The 15,943-nt window shown below is 49.2% G+C and overlaps 1 protein-coding gene across 2 annotated transcripts in view; it reads right to left on the bottom strand.

The window, feature by feature from the left end:
* Positions 1-15,619, bottom strand: part of SCN1B (sodium voltage-gated channel beta subunit 1) — a 32,812-nt gene extending 17,193 nt beyond the window's left edge. For both annotated transcript variants that reach the window (XM_040327162.1, XM_040327163.1), the window contains exon 1: positions 15,118-15,619. In XM_040327162.1, coding sequence (XP_040183096.1) covers positions 15,118-15,169 — 52 coding nt within the window. In that variant the 5' untranslated portion in view covers positions 15,170-15,619. The remainder of the gene's footprint in view (positions 1-15,117) is intronic.
* Between the last annotated feature and the right edge of the window lie 324 nt (positions 15,620-15,943).

The raw sequence follows: 15,943 nt of genomic DNA, 5'->3' as shown, positions 1-15,943 counted from the left end.
TGTGCTTTACAGCAAGATCAGAGCTTCGAGTCTACGGACAAGGACAACGTCTACAGGGCCTGGAAAAAGTATTCATACCCCCTTGGAAGGTTCCACGTTTTGTCATCGTACAACCAAAAACGCGGGATTGGGATTTTATGTGAGGGACCAACACAAGGGGCCCATGATTGTTGTGAAGTGGAAGGAAAATGAGAAATGGGTTTCAACATTTTTTTTACAAATAAATCTGTGAAAAGTAGCAGATCCACAAACTCAGTAGAAGACCCCGGGAACTTAGTAGAAGACCTTTGGCTCTTAGTAGAAGACCCAAGGAACTCAATGGAAGACCCGGGCATTCAGTAGAAGACCCCCACACTCAGTTGAAGGCCTGTGGCTCGTAGTAAAAGACCCAAGGAACTCAATGGAAGACCCGGGCACTCTGAATAAGACATGGGGCATTAAGAAGAAGACCCAAGGAACTCAATGGAAGATTCAGACACTCAGTAGAAGACCCCGGGGACTTAGTAGAAGACCTGTGACTCTTAGTAGAAGACCTGTGACTCTTAGTAGAAGACCCAAGGAACTCAATGCAAGACTCGGTCACTTAGTAGAAGACATGGGGCACTCAGTAGAAGATCCCCACACTCAGTAGAAGACCCAAGGAACTCAATGGAAGACCCGGGCATTCAGTAGAAGACATTGGGGCACTCAGTAGAAGACCCCCACACTCAGTTGAAGACCTGTGACTCGTAGTAAAAGACCCAAGGAACTCAATGGAAGACCCGGGCACTCTGTAGAAGACATGGGGCACGCAGTAGAAGACCCAAGGAACTCAATGAAAGATTCAGACACTCAGTAGAAGACCCCGGGGACTTAGTAGAAGACCTGTGGCTCTTAGTAGAAGACCCAAGGAACTCAAAGCAAGACTCGGTCACTTAGTAGAAGACATGGGGCACTCAGTAGAAGACCCAAGGAACTCAATGGAAGACCCGGGTATTCAGTAGAAGACATGGTGCACTCAGTAGAAGACCCCCACACTCAGTTGAAGGCCTGTGGCTCGTAGTAAAAGACCCAAGGAACTCAATGGAAGACACGGGCACTCTGTATAAGACATGGGGCATTAAGAAGAAGACCCAAGGAACTCAATGGAAGATTCAGACACTCAGTAGAAGACCCCGGAACTTAGTAGAAGACCTGTGGCTCTTAGTAGAAGACCTGTGGCTCTTAGTAGAAGACCCAAGGAACTCAAAGCAAGACTTGGTCACTTAGTAGAAGACATGGGGCACTCAGATCCCCACACTCAGTAGAAGACCCCCAAGGAACTCAATGGAAGACCCGGGCATTCAGTAGAAGACATGGGGCACTCAGTAGAAGACCTGTGGCTCGTAGTAGAAGACCCAAGGAACTCAATGGAAGACCCGGGCACTCCATAGAAGACATAGGGGACTTAGTAGAACACACTCAGTAGAAGAAGACCCCGGACATTCAGTAGAAGACCTGTGGCTCTTAGTAGAAGACCCAAGGAACTCAATGGAAGACTCGGACACTCAGTAGAAGACATTGGGGAAACTCTGTAGAAGACCTGAAGCACTCAGTCGAAGATCCCCACACTCAGTAGAAGATCCCCACACTCAGTAGAAGACCCGGGCACTCAGTAGAAAAGCTGTGGCTCTCAGTAGAAGACCCAAGGAACTCAATGGATGTCCCAGGCACTCAGTAGAAGACCTGTGGCACTTAGTAGAAGACCTAACCCTAAGACCCAAGGAACTCAATGCAAGACTCGGTCACTTAGTAGAAGACATGGGGCACTCAGTAGAAGATCCCCACACTCAGTAGAAGACCCAAGGAACTCTTTTGAAGACCCGGGCACTCAGTAGAAGACCCCGGGGACTTAGTAGAAGACCTGTGACTCTTAGTAGAAGACCTGTGACTCTTAGTAGAAGACCCACGGAACTCAATGCTAGACTTGGTCACTTAGTAGAAGACATGGAACACTCAGTAGAAGATCCCCACACTCAGTAGAAGACCCAAGGAACTCAATGGAAGACCCGGGCACTCAGTAGAAGACATGGGGCACTCAGTAGAAGACCCCCACACTCAGTTGAAGACCTGTGGCTCATAGTAGAAGACCCAAGGAACTCAATGGAAGACCCGGGCACTCCATAGAAGACATAGGGGACTTAGTAGAAGATCCACACACTCAGTAGAAGAAGACCCCATGCACTCAGTAGAAGACCTGTGGCTCTTAGTAGAAGACCCAAGGAACTCAATGGAAGACTCGGACACTCAGTAGAAGACATTGGGGAAACTCTGTAGAAGACCTGAAGCACTCAATAGAAGATCCCCACACTCAGTAGAAGATCCCCACACTCAGTAGAAGACCTGGGCACTCAGTAGAAAAGCTGTGGCTCTCAGTAGAAGACCCAAGGAACTCAATGGAAGTCCCAGGCACTCAGTAGACCTGTGGCTCTTAGTAGAGGACCCAAGTAACTCAATGGAAGACCTGGGAATTCAGTAGAAGACCTGTGGCTCTTAGTAGAAGACCCAAGTAACTCAATGGAAGACCCGGGAATTCAATAGAAGACCTGTGGCTCTTAGTAGAAGACCCAAGTAACTCAATGGAAGACCCGGGCATTCAGTAGAAGACACCGGGAACTCAGTGGAAGACCTGAAGCACTCAATAGAAAATTCACACACTCAGTAGAAGACCCCAAGACACTCAATGGAAGACTCAGGGGAACTCAGTAGAAGACTTGGGACGTTAAGCAGAAGACCCCAGGCACTCAGTGGAAGGCCTGGAGCATTAGAAGATCCACACACTCAGTAGAAGACCCCAGGCACTCAGTGGAAGACCTGTGGCTTTTAGTAGAAGACCCAAGGAACTCAATGGAAGACCTGGGCACTCAGTAGAAGACCTGTTCCTCTTAGTAGAAGACCTGGACCACTCAGTGGAAGATCCACACACCGAGTAGAAGACCTGTGGCTCTTAGTAGAAGACCTATGGAACTCAATGGAAGACCCGGGCACTCAGTAGAAGACTCCAGGAACTCAGTAGAAGACTTGGTACACTCAGTGGAAGACCTGGAGCACTCAGTAGAAGATCTGCACACTCAGCAGAAGACCGCGGGCACTCAGTAGAAGACCCAGAAAACTCAATGGAAGACCTGGGCACTCAGTAGAAGACCTGGATCTCTCAATAGAATACCCCAGGCACTCAATAGAATACCCCGGGCACTCAATAGAATACCCCGGGCACTCAATAGAATACACCGGGCACTCAATTGAAGACCCTGGGTACTCAATAGAATGCCCCAGGCACTCAATTGAAGACCCTGGGCACTCAATAGAATACCCCAGGCAATCAATTGAAGACCCTGGGCACTCAATAGAATACCCCGGGCACTCAATTGAAGACCCCGGGCACTCCGTAGAAGAGCTGGATCTCTCACTAGAATATCCCAGGCACTCAGTAGAAGACCCCTCGGCTTTATATTGCTGTAATCAATAATCTGTACATCTTGTTATTTCTCTGGATGTGGAACTTACACATGGTGCCCATATTGGCTACTTGGTGGTGAAGATATGTCCTGGGGTGGCTGACTTGGCTGGTCATTTCCATATTTCGTACTGTAAGCTTTGTAAAACATTACAGTTATAACCCTTAACACTCTCTCGGTGTGCCAGCTTTACACAATCAAATATCGGTAGGTTTTGGGACCTTTAAATGGAGTCTCCATGTTTGGTGTTTGCGCCTCTATTATTGCGTCTTGAGTATATATTATATATCCGGTGTGCAGACTTCTTTACCGTTTGGGGGAAAAAGCGGATGTTCAGCACTAAAGCGTGTAATGGGAGGAAGCTGTGTGCTGAGGCAGCGTCTGAGGGCCCCTCGGGCTCAAGCGGCCCTTCTCAACCTTTTAATGGAAGTTTTGCTGAGAATTCACAAGTCGAGGAAGACATCCCCTAATGGAACGGCTTAGAATCTTAACTCCTCCATGGCAGCACCTTGCAGCCGCAGTCAGTTTGCTAAAGCTTTGTACATAATAAAGAATCGGTCTTGTCTTTGTTACACCTCAGTGCCGCTGATCTCCTGCATCCTCTTTGCAGCCACCTCCTGTCTACATGCACACTCCAGTGATGGCCTCATGGCATTTCTTGGGGACAGGTTTCCTGGTGGTGACAGTAGTGGACCATGCCTTTGTAGTGTGTGTTAAAACAGTTGTAGGGTAGGGGTACAGGGGTGGCCGGTGTAGTTACCCGCGACTCGTCATAGTTAGGGTTGGGAACCCTGCAGTAAAGAGCAGGCAGTGGGGGTGTCTAGGGAGCCTCTACAGATCCCCAGAGTAGTGAGCGGGGTCTACCATAGAGGGTAGTACCAGCCCTGCCTTGCCCCTGCCATTGTAGTGCCAGCCCTGCATTGTACTTGATGACATCACAGGGCCTGCAACCAATGGAGCGTCTTAGGGAAGAGGGGAGCCTGCAAGAGCAAAGGATTAAGTCAGCAGTGGTGTTGCTATGCGGGTGAAACCGGCCAGAGGGGGTGACATCTTGTTTTACCAAACCAGGGGGGGGTAGGGGTGATGCCATGTTTTACTGAACTGGGGGGGGGCTGGGTAGGGGTGATACCATGTTTTACTGAGCTGGGGGGCTGGGTAGGGGTGATGATACCATGTCTTACTGAACTGGGGGGCTGGGTAGGGGTGATACCATGTCTTACTGAACTGGGGGGCTGAGTAGGGGTGATACCATGTTTTACTGAACGGGGGTGCTGGGTAGGGGTGATACCATGTTTTACTGTACTGGGGGGGCTCGGTAGGGGTGATATCATGTTTTACTGAACGGAGGGGGGGGGGGGCTGGGTAGGAGTGATACCATGTTTTACTGAATGGGGGTAGGGGGTGTCACCATGTTTTACTGAACTGGGGGGGCTGGGTAGCGGTGATACCATGTTTTACTGAATAGGGGTAGGGGTGATACCATGTTTTTCTGAACTGGGGGGGGGGGGCTGGGTAGGGGTAATACCATGTTTTACTGAACGGGGGTAGGGGTGACACCATGTTTTACTGAACCGGGGGGCTGGGTAGGGGTGATACCATGTTTTACTGAACTGGGGGGGCTGGGTAGGGGTGATACCATGTTTTACTGAACGGGGGGGGCTGGGTAGGGGTTATACCATGTTTTACTGAACAGGGGTAGGGGGTGACACCATGTTTTACTGAACTGGGGGGGCTGGGTAGGGGTGACACCATGTTTTGCTGAACTGGGGGGCTGGGTAGGGGTGATACCATGTTTTACTGAACTGGGGGGCTGGGTAGGGGCGATACCATGTTTTACTGAACGGGGGTAGGGGTGACACCATGTTTTCCCAAAACGGGGGAGAGTGGGAGTGGGTTGGTAAGGGTGACGCCATGTTTTACCGAACCATCCAGCAAAATCCAAGATGGGACATAAGCTCCGCTCAGTGTGATGACGTCACAAAGTACCGGCCGCCTGACGTGTTGCGTCCTCTCCGTAATTTTATATGAATGTTCTATTTGTGTTGTGATTGCACAAATGAGTGGCAACAACTCATCTGTGCATAAGGAGCATAAGCCCCACCCAGTGTGATGACGTCACAACGTACCGCCCGCCTGACGTGTTGCGTCCTCTCCATAATTTTATATATATATGTTCTGTTTGCGTTGCGATTGCACAAATGAGTGGCAACAACGTGACATGGTTTTTGTCACAATTCACAAAGCTATCACACAAGGATAAAGATAAAAAAAAAGATGACAGTTATTTTCAGTTATAGCCAATGAGATTTGAAGATTTCAGTCACATGTCTATAAATAAAGATCTCTCTAGAGAAGTCAGAGCCTTGTCAATATAAATGTCAGGTCTTCTTTTTTATATCTACCAGGCGGTGATATGACACTTGTGATATTATTTCTTGACTCCGTCAGTTTTTATCCCGCGACTCCGCCCCCCCCCACCTCAGGACAGAAGGGCTTGCGTGTGATTGGCTGGAGGGAGCATTGGATTCTGATCTCCCATGGGAAGATAAACATTCAGGAATAGAAAGATGTCTTTATGAGGGTTCCAGGAATAAGCATTAGTGATTGACCGGTGGGGGTGGGAGGGTCCGGCGCACCGCCATGTGCGACGGAGGACAAGGAAACGCATTAAAGCGAAACCTTCACCCGGGCTATGATGCTATTGTTTTAGTTATTTTTCTATTCTATTCTTTTTTTTCTATTCAAATTTATTCTATTTGAAATTCGAATTTCATAAGATGGTTAAATTCTGTTTTATTCTTCTTTTAATCTATTCTATTCCTGTTTTTTCCATTGTTATCTTATTCTGTTCTTTTTTTTCTAATCTATTTTTTGTTCTGTTTTACTCTTTTCTTTTCTAGTCTATTCTTTTCTTTTATTTTCTATTTATTTATTTCCTTCGGTTTTTTTATTTTCTATTTAGTTCTGTTTTATTCTATTCTTTACTATTCTATTCCTTTATTTTTTTATTCTTTTCCGAAATTCGGTTTGTGAACCATTTGAATTTGAATAAAATTGGATTCAAATTTAGTCCGAAATTTCGTTTCATTATTTCGGATTCGGAAAAATCTGTTACTATTGGTACATCCGGATTTCCAAAAAAAAAAGAGTCAGAATTTCGATTTCGGAACGAAACGAATCGCACCTGTCTAGAGAGGAGAGTGACGGAGACAAGCTCAGCCATTAGTCCGCTGCTTCACTCTTTTCACTGCCCGGTCACAGAGTGGGGAGAAGACCTGTAAGTGAAAGTGAAACTGCGACAGAAAAAGATCAAGACGTGGCCTGGCAGAGCTGAGCAAATCTCAGGACTGGATGGGCAAAAATAGAAAACGCAGAGCAGCTTCCTGCCTGACGAGCCATTTGCCGATCTTCACTCTCTAATCCCATCAATTTAATCCCCAGCAATAAAGCACTTACTATGGAAGACTGAGCGCCTTTTTATCTCCGTACAGTGTGGCGCGTCAGAGGTGACATTTGCCCGCCAAGCTTTGTTTGCGCCTTCAAAGCCGGCTAATTAATTTGAGGTTTATGCGCCGCTTGCCGTGTATTAACCTCCGTAATTATCAACTCCACATAAGCAAAGGGATGTGTTGTTTTCACAATACAGTTCAAGAGCACAAAGACGTCTTTAATGAAACGCGTCGGGGGGGAATTGTTCTGATTGAGACACTTTAAATATATACATTGTATCCAGGCTGTAACTTTATGTGATGAGCCAATTACAGTCATTGAGGCTAAACTCCCGGATAAGCAAATATCATCTAAATCCATTCAGTAATCCAGTGTCTGGTCTCCGCCCCCTCCTGTAGTTTTATACTATTAGTGGGTGGAGGCTGCAGGGCCCCTTCCCAAAGCTCTGCTTCTTCTCCTTGTGCAGGGGACTGGTCTGGTCTTCACCCCTATGGTAGTTTTTTTTATTGGTGGTGGGTGGAGTCTACTGAGCCCCTCCCACAGCTCTGTTTTCTCTCCTTGTGCAGAGACTGGTCTGGTCTCTGCCCCCTCCTGTAGTTTTCTACTTGTAGTGGGTGGAGCCTGCAGGGCCCCTCCCAAAGCTCTGCTCCCTCTCCTTGTGCAGGGGACTGGTCTGGTCTCCACCCCTACTGTAGTTTTCTATTGGTAGTGGGTGGAGCCTGCTGGGCCCCTCCCACAGCTCTGCTCTCTCTCCTTGTGCAGAGACTGGTTTGGTCTCCGCCCCCTCCTGTAGTTTTCTACTTGTAGTGGGTGGAGCCTGCTGGGCGCCTCCCACAGCTCTGCTCTCTCTCTCCTTGTGCAGGGGTACTGGTCTGACCTCCGCCCCCTCCTGTAGTTTTCTACTTGTAGTGGGTGGAGCCTGCTGTGCCCCTCCCACAGTTCTGCTCTCTCTCTTGTGCAGGAAGACTGGTCTTGTCTCCGCCCCTCCTGACTTTTTTTTGTAGTGGCTGGAGCCTGCTGGGCCCCTCCCACAGCTCTATACAGCACAGTGATGATGATGTCATTGCTACTTTTACCAGGTAAGATCTGGGTTTCCTGCACAAAAAGTGGATTTTTATCCTTTGTGGCTATTGAGGAATCTATTTTAGTATATTTGTGTTTCCATTGAAGTCTATGGCACTGAAAATGTAACCTGCTGCAAGCAAAAAAGTCCACCATTTTTTGGTAGCGTACCACAATGAAGGTCCAGCGACGACCCGTCCATATGGGGTGCCACCCCCCCTAATCCATGCATCCGGCCCCTAATCTACATGCGGGGCACTGGACGCATGGATTCCAATGGGAGTTTTTTTTTTAGAAGCATGTGATTAGAACCCGAAGCTCTAATTGGCTTAAAAAAAGGGTGGGCTCGGGGCGCAGAGAACTCCGCCCCAAGCTCACCCAGTTGTGTGACAATGGCGAATTAATATTTGCTATTGTCGTCCTGATTCTCCTCTGGGCCAATCCCGGGTCAGGAAGCGGGTCCTGAGACCTGACTGGCCGAGAGGAGAAGTGATTCTATTGGAGAGGGAGGGAGGAGAAGCAGAGGAAGCCGCACCGCCGTGAAGCCAAGGAACGTGGGAACGCAGAGGCCAGCCGCCCCCAGTGGAAGCCTGAAACCTAGATAAGGTAAGTGCGGGGGCCAATCACGGCTCAGGAAGCAGGTGGTGAGAGCTGATTGACTGAGAGAAGAAGTGATTCTATTGGAGAGGGAGGGAGGAGAAGCAGGGGAAGCCGCACCGCCGTGAAGCCGAGGAAGGTGGGATCGCAGAGGCCCGCCGCCCCAGTGGAAGCCTGAAACCTAGATAAGGTAAGTGCGGGGGCCAATCACGGCTCAGGAAGCAGGTGGTGAGAGCTGATTGACTGAGAGAAGAAGGGATCCTATTGGAGGGGGCGGGAGGAGAAGCAGGGGAAGCTGCACCGCCGTGAAGCCGAGGAAGGTGGGATCGCAGAGGCCCCGCCGCCCCAGTGGAAGCCTGAAACCTAGATAAGGTACATGCGGGGGCCAATCACGGCTCAGGAAGCAGGTGGTGAGAGCTGATTGACTGAGAGAAGAAGTGATCCTATTGGAGGGGGTGGGAGGAGAAGCAGGAGAAGCTGCACTGCCATGAAGCGGAGGAAGGTGGGAACGCAGAGGCCCCCCGCCCCAGTGGAAGCCTGAAACCTAGATAAGGTAAGTGCGGGGGCCAATCACGGCTCAGGAAGCAGGTGGTGAGAGCTGATTGACTGAGAGAAGAAGTGATCCTATTGGAGGGGGCGGGAGGAGAAGCAGGGGAAGCTGCACCGCCGTAAAGCCAAGGAAGGTGGGAACACAGAGGCCCGCCGCCCCAGCGGAAGCCTGAAACCTAGATAAGGTAAGTGCGGGGGCCAATCACGGCTCAGGAAGCAGGTGGTGAGAGCTGATTGACTGAGAGGAGAAAAGATCCTATTGGCCCGCCGCAAAGCTGAGGAAGGTGGGGTCGCAGAGGCCCGCCGCCAGGAGGAAGCCCGCAAACTAGCTGGGGTAAGTGTGGGGGCTGATCGATCGACCAGGGGGGGTGCGGGAGACCAGACCGACCCCAAAAAAAATTAGGCCACCAGCCGCTACTGTGCACGTCCATTGAGGTGAAGAAGCACAGAGACCCAGTGATGATACACACACCATATTTAGGAAGCGTACCACAATGCACGCCCATTGGAAAGTGTGCGATGGGGTATCATTACATTGCATAGAGAAGCATAGAGACCCAGTGATGGTTCCTGCACCATTTTTTGGAAGCGCACCGCGATGCACGCCCATTGGAAAGGTGCGATGGGGTATCATTCCAATGGTATGAATAAGCGCTAAAAAGTAATAAATTGGTTGGGTGACAGCCCATTGTCCTTATTATGGGACTGTCATTGCGCCCCCCCCCCCCCCCCGGTTCCGGCTGGTCTGCATTTCCGTCATCCGTCGCACTCCATCGTGCGGAAGCGCGTACCAGCTGCATGTGTAAAGCGATGCGTCAGCGGCACGTTTTTTGTCTCCCTCCCCCCCTCTCCTCTCCCTCCTCTCCACCAGCCAGTAATGGCCGCCCTCCCCCCTCCCCCCCCCCCCCTCCATCCGCTGTCAAATCTCCTGTATTCTCTTTCAAGGGAATCTTGCCGCATCAGCATGTCTAATTCCCTGCGCCAGCCGGGGGGGAGAACGGAAAGGAACCGGCAATTGTTGTTACACTTGAAAACCTCCAGAATGAGAGAAAAGGATCCATGGATCGACGTCTTAATCGTACGATCGGGGGAACCTTCCAATGTCATTGGACCAACGTTATTTATTGTATCTGTTTATTTGGAATTAAAGCCAAAGAAAACATTTTATTATATTGCAGATTATCAATTCTTTGATGTGGTGGCTGCATTTGTTTTCTTTTATTTCTTCTATTCTCAAACCAAGCCAGCTTTGTTTTTAAGTATAGCCATTGGTCTAGTACCAAACCTCATCTCCAAACCTCACCTTTGGTGTCAGTGAGAGGAATTGTGCCCCATCATTAGTGTCATTGGGCCCAGGGGTGGACTGACAACTCATGGGGCCCCCGGGCAATAGAAGACTATGGGGCCCCTGAGCCTGGCAACCCTGATGGGGCCCCCTAGTGGCATGGGGCCCTCGGGCAGTGCCCGAGTGACTGAATGGTCAGTCCGCCCCTGGCTGTAGGGGAAATCTAGGGGTACTCCCACACCGAGTTTGTGCCCGGTACCCCAACCAGAAGGTTCCAGTAACCATAAAACCGCACTTTGAACCGGTATAGCTCGGGACTGGTTCACAGAAAGCTCTGGGGGGGGTCTCATTCGATGCCCCCCAACGATTTTCAACAAAATGACACCCTGCATGTAATTGTTTAACCAATTTTTCTATTTTTGGTACCCCGGTAAATATAACCCCGCCCGATCTCTGAGGCCATAAGTCCTAAAAATACACCGACACCGGGGGGCTGTAGGGACAGTGCCCAGGGGGTGCTGTGCCAAGTTTGGGGTCCAGGGGACCTATGGCCGGCACCGGGTCCCCAAAGTCACCGCCAGATTCACCCATAAAAATTTGGGTTTAACATTGGATTCAATGAGTAAAATGGGCCAGCTTGGGATGCGATTTCTCCCCGGCCATATGGTCGATATTCTGTCTCTATCATATAAGATTCACCTATGAAAAAAATAATAGACTGATCATTTCTTTGTAAATGGGCAAACTTACAAAACCTGCAGGGGATCAAATAATTATTTTGCCCACTGCAGTTCCAAGGCCAATGCCAATTGACAGAGCCAGCGTGACAACAGTGATGTCTACGTTATGTCTACGTTTTCAGAAAGGGTTGCATTCTGAATACCACCGTAAGAAGTTGTATTCTTCCCACTAACCACCAGTGTAAGGGGGATTCCTCAGGACCTAAAAACTATTTTAGGGGTTCCAGTTGGGGAAAAATATTGAGAAAGGATATTCCCAACCAATGTTCTGTTGAACCCTAGGGCACCTCCAGAACAAGTCAAAGCCTGCTTGCTGAAAGTGGGCAATTTCTGGTAAGCCTGGACCACACTTACGAAGATCCAGGAGCAAATAATATATGATAGACCCTCTAAAAGACAATTTTTTTTAGAGCAGTAATGGTAATAAAGTTCAGATCTATGACAGGTTTGGTGGTCCACCAAAGATCAATTCTGCTCAGTCCTATGAATGCAAGTTCAGAGTTGTTTAGTCTTATTGGTCCACAACTAGATCTCTTATTTGAGGCAACTAGTAGCTGCATTCAACTTGTGTGAGGAAAAAGGGACCAAACTGACAGATTGTATTTTCCAGCATGTCGGAGAATTAATTTAGCCCATCTCACAGTTAGTATTACAGTCAGGTTATGGTTTTCCATTAAACATGTTGTTCAAATTAGGGATTAGGTTTTTGGGTCAGGTGAAGATAGATGGTTTTTAATCAAAATTTGGGATTTCTCAGTGTCAGGTCACCCGTAGCCAGGTGACAAGTGCACCCTGTTGGGGTCAGGGATGCACCACGGGGTAGTGAACCCTATAGCCGACTGCTGCTAGCAGAGAGAAAGCGGGAACCCAAGATCACCCAGGGCGCGGAGTCTAAGACCCAGTTTTGTGTTCACCAGAGCCTCTAGTGGTGAGAATGGCCTTGGCCACAACTGGATCCAGGTCGCGACCCCCGGGATCCCCTAGGTCACACTCTGCAGGGAGAGAGGGGAAGCAGCCAGCAGGACAAACGGTGGTGATGGGTAGGCCGAGGTCAGGGCAACAGGCAGACAGGGGTAACCGAGGAACAGGCAAATGGTCAGGGGCACAGGCAAACAGGAATAGTCACAGGAAGATGATCGTAGCACACTGCCGACAGGAACTTAGCAAACAACACTGTTGAACAGCGAAGCAGACTAGCAGTGCAATGGTTAATATAGGCTTCCTGGGATGGCCTAGGGTGGAGCCATACAGGGAGGAAGGTGATAAGAGACAGTCAGAAGGAGGGTCAGGCCTCTAATGAACACATGGAGATCAGGTAAGCAGGCAGACTTTGTTGCATATCCATGACACTCAGTTTGGTTTGGACCACTGTGCCAATATCATGTGGGAGCGAAGGCCTTAAGAAGAGGGCATCTCTTCTCCAGGAGAAGAGCTTCACTTCAAGGAAAAGTCAAAGCCTGCTTGTTGAGTGTGGCCGAGTTTTGGTAATCATGTAAATCACAGGAAGTAAGAGGAGATGTCTACTCAAAATTGGGGATTTCCCAATTTGGATTGGACCACTGTGCAAATATCATGAGCAAGTAAAGGAATTAAGACAGGGCCATCTCTTCTTCAGGAGAAGGGCCAAACTTAAATCAAAGCCTGCTTGCTGAGTAAGTCAAAGCCTGCCTGTTGACTGTGGCCGGATATTGATAATCCTGGACACAGCGTGAAGTAAGAGGAGATGTCAACTCAAAATTGTGTATTTCCCAATTTGGATTGGACCACTGTGCCAATATCATGAGCGAGTAAAGGAATTAAGAAGGGGGGGCATCTTTTATTCAGGAGAAGAGCTACATTTCAAGGCAAAGTCAAAGCCTGCTTGTTGAGTGTGGCCGAGTTTTGGTAATCATGTACATCAGAGGAAGTAAGAGTAAATGTCAACTCAAAATTGGGGGAAATTTGGGATTTTGGTTTTCCCAATTTGGGATTTCCCATTTTGGATTGGACCACTGTGCCAATATCATGAGCAAGTAAAGGACTTAAGACGGGGGCATCTATTCTCCAGGAGAAGAGCCAAACTAAAAGAGCCAAACTAAAATCAAAGCCTGCTTGCTGAATATGGCCGAGTTTTGGGAATCCTGAATACAGCAGGAAGTCAGAGATCTCTATAAAGTGCGAGGATATTCCCTCTTATTCCCCGTACGTAGCGGAATTCCTGTTAGAAAAAACTTGCATGGTTTTTCCGACGGAATTCTGCTCAAGCCTGCCTTGCATACACATGGTCACACAAAAGTTCGGTGAACTTTTGACTGCCAAGAACGCGGTGACGTAAAAGACTACGACGAGCCGAGAAAATTAAGTTCTATGCCTCTGAGCATGCGTCGATTTGTTTCTGAACATGCGTCAGAATTTAGCGCGTTGGGATTTGTACACGCGATCAGAAATTCTGATCGTATTTTTTTCCCGACGGTAAAATAGAGAACCTGCTCTCTCTCTTTTTCCGGGCAGATTTTCCGTTGGAAAAAGTCAGATGGAGCATACACACGGTCGGGGATTCAAGACCAAAACTCTCGTCTGACTTTTTCTGACGGGAAAAACGATCGTGTGTACGGGGTATTAGGCCGTTGATAACTCAAACATTTTGGATTTCCCATTTTGGGTTATACCACTGTGCCAATATCAGTTTGCCTGAAGAAATCCAAAATGTCTGGCTGCAGTAAAGGAGGGAAGGCACTGGGGAAAGGAGGTGCTAAGCGCAACAAGAAGGTGCCCTGGAACAGAGGTTCTCAACCTTAGTCCTCAAGTACCCCCAACGGGCCATGTTTTGGGAACTTCCCTTAGATAAAGCTCTTATCAATACCATGTCGTTGATATTGATTTAAAGAAGCTGTGCAAAGTAAAGAAAAACCTTAAAACGTGGCCCGTTGGGGGTACTTGAGGACTGAGGTTGAGAACCACTGCTCTGGAACAACATCCTTCAGGGGATGGCTGGGCCAGGGGGCAGGGTGGCAAGTCAGGTCAGGCCGCCCTGACTTATGTTCAAAATGGCCGGCAGCCGCTGCCCGCTACCATTTTTTTAATTCTGGTCTAGGGAGTTGGGCCGGGGGCATGGCCACGGCGGCCGACCGCTAGCTGTTGCATTCCGGGAGTTGTAGTCTACGCTCAAGCTCCCGGTGGGTGGAAAACAGAGCAGCGCAGAGGAAACTCCAACTCCCGAAGACTGGATTTTTGGAAGCAGGCAGAGGCAGGGTGTCCCAGGGAGTCGAGACGCAGGGCTGGGTGCTGGCTGCAACTTGACCCCATGGCCAGGAGCATTACCGCCCCCCCCCCCCCAGGAGGCTGTGGCATGCAAGGACCTGCTGAGATCACTGGGGTGAGATCCTGAAACCCATAGCTGACCCCCCATTCCCCCCATACACCCCATGTAACCTGCCCCAGTGATCGATCAGGCTGCATTGATGGGCACTAGAGTTGGCTGCACTGGTGAGGCTGCATTGAAAAACCAGATGGGTCATAGATGGTGAGCTGATTTGGCGGTTCAATGGCCACTTGACTGAACTTGCCCCCCAGGCCTAAAGCTGCCAGCCCTCCCCTGACATCCTGGGTATCATGAAACCCACCATCAAACTTTGGCCCACACTGGGGGTGTCAAGTGCATTTTTTGGACTCATCTCCAAGGAGACCCACAGAGTAGCCAAGGCTTTCAGGCTTTCCTCGAGAATGTCATCCATGATGCCGTCAACAACACTGAACATGACAAGAGGAAAGCTGTCACCACCATGGTCGTGGTTTACATTCTCAAAAGATAGGATTGCATTCTCATTGCATTTGGAGGTTAAACTCTAACATCAACCTACTGTGCCAATATCATAAACAAGTGAAGGGGTTAAGACGGGGGGCATCTCTCAATCTCTCACAGGTGTTTTGGCCTAACATTGCCACTATAGTCATAAAACAGCACAAGAAAGTCACTTACCTGCCATAAGGCAAAGTAACAACACCAGCCAGTAGTCCATGACTTGGGCCATTAATAAAGTCCTTTGCGGAAATTGGAACCCGTTAGTCGAGACCTGGGGGGCTTAGGAATCCCCCCTTCTTTAAAATGTTCTGTTTTACGAGTTTATAATTTTTGATCCTATCACGGCTCGTTGGGTTCCTATATTTGTTACATATCCACGTCCTCTTCTTATTATTGGGGGTTGCAAAGCGTAGAATCCCTCCAAGTCCTCCTGTGTTTTCTGTTCTCTTTCCCCGTCTGGTCCTGGCCCCCGCCCCCCCCCTCCTTCTCGTGTTCCTCTTCTAGAAGGTGTCACTCGATCCCCAGATGACCGTTTCGCAGGGGGGCTAATTTTAGATTTAGTTGGAAGGCGCCCCCCGCTCGCCCTGCCCAAAGCTCTTCTTCGGAAGGTGGAGGGTATATCATTCAGGTCCTCGAGGGGCAGGGCGGGGGGAGTTGGTCCGTCAGGAAGAAGTGGAGCTCTGTAAGAAAAAATCAGAAAACACATTTTAATTAGCGCAAAATACGAGAGGGTGGCTAAGACGGGGGCTCTGCGGGAAGGGGGACAGCTTGGAGGCAAGTTCAACTTGCGACGTCATTCTGTCACCGGGGATTTATGGCATTCCGGAGACACATTTGCCCACGTGTGGTATGGATGTTATGTCAGAATGTCCTTCTGCCCACAGAGTCCAGCTCTATCACTAAAAATTCTGCTAGCCAGACCACATTGCCGCCGCGGGCGGGTATAATTAGAAACAACAAACAAGATATTCACTGGTAACGGAAGGAAGTTTAAAGGAGTAGT

This window comes from Rana temporaria, chromosome 10, assembly GCF_905171775.1.
Source record: "Rana temporaria chromosome 10, aRanTem1.1, whole genome shotgun sequence".
Taxonomy (NCBI): Eukaryota; Metazoa; Chordata; class Amphibia; order Anura; family Ranidae; genus Rana; species Rana temporaria.
Note: the sequence above shows the minus strand (reverse complement) of the source record. Positions and strands in the feature narration are given on the sequence as shown.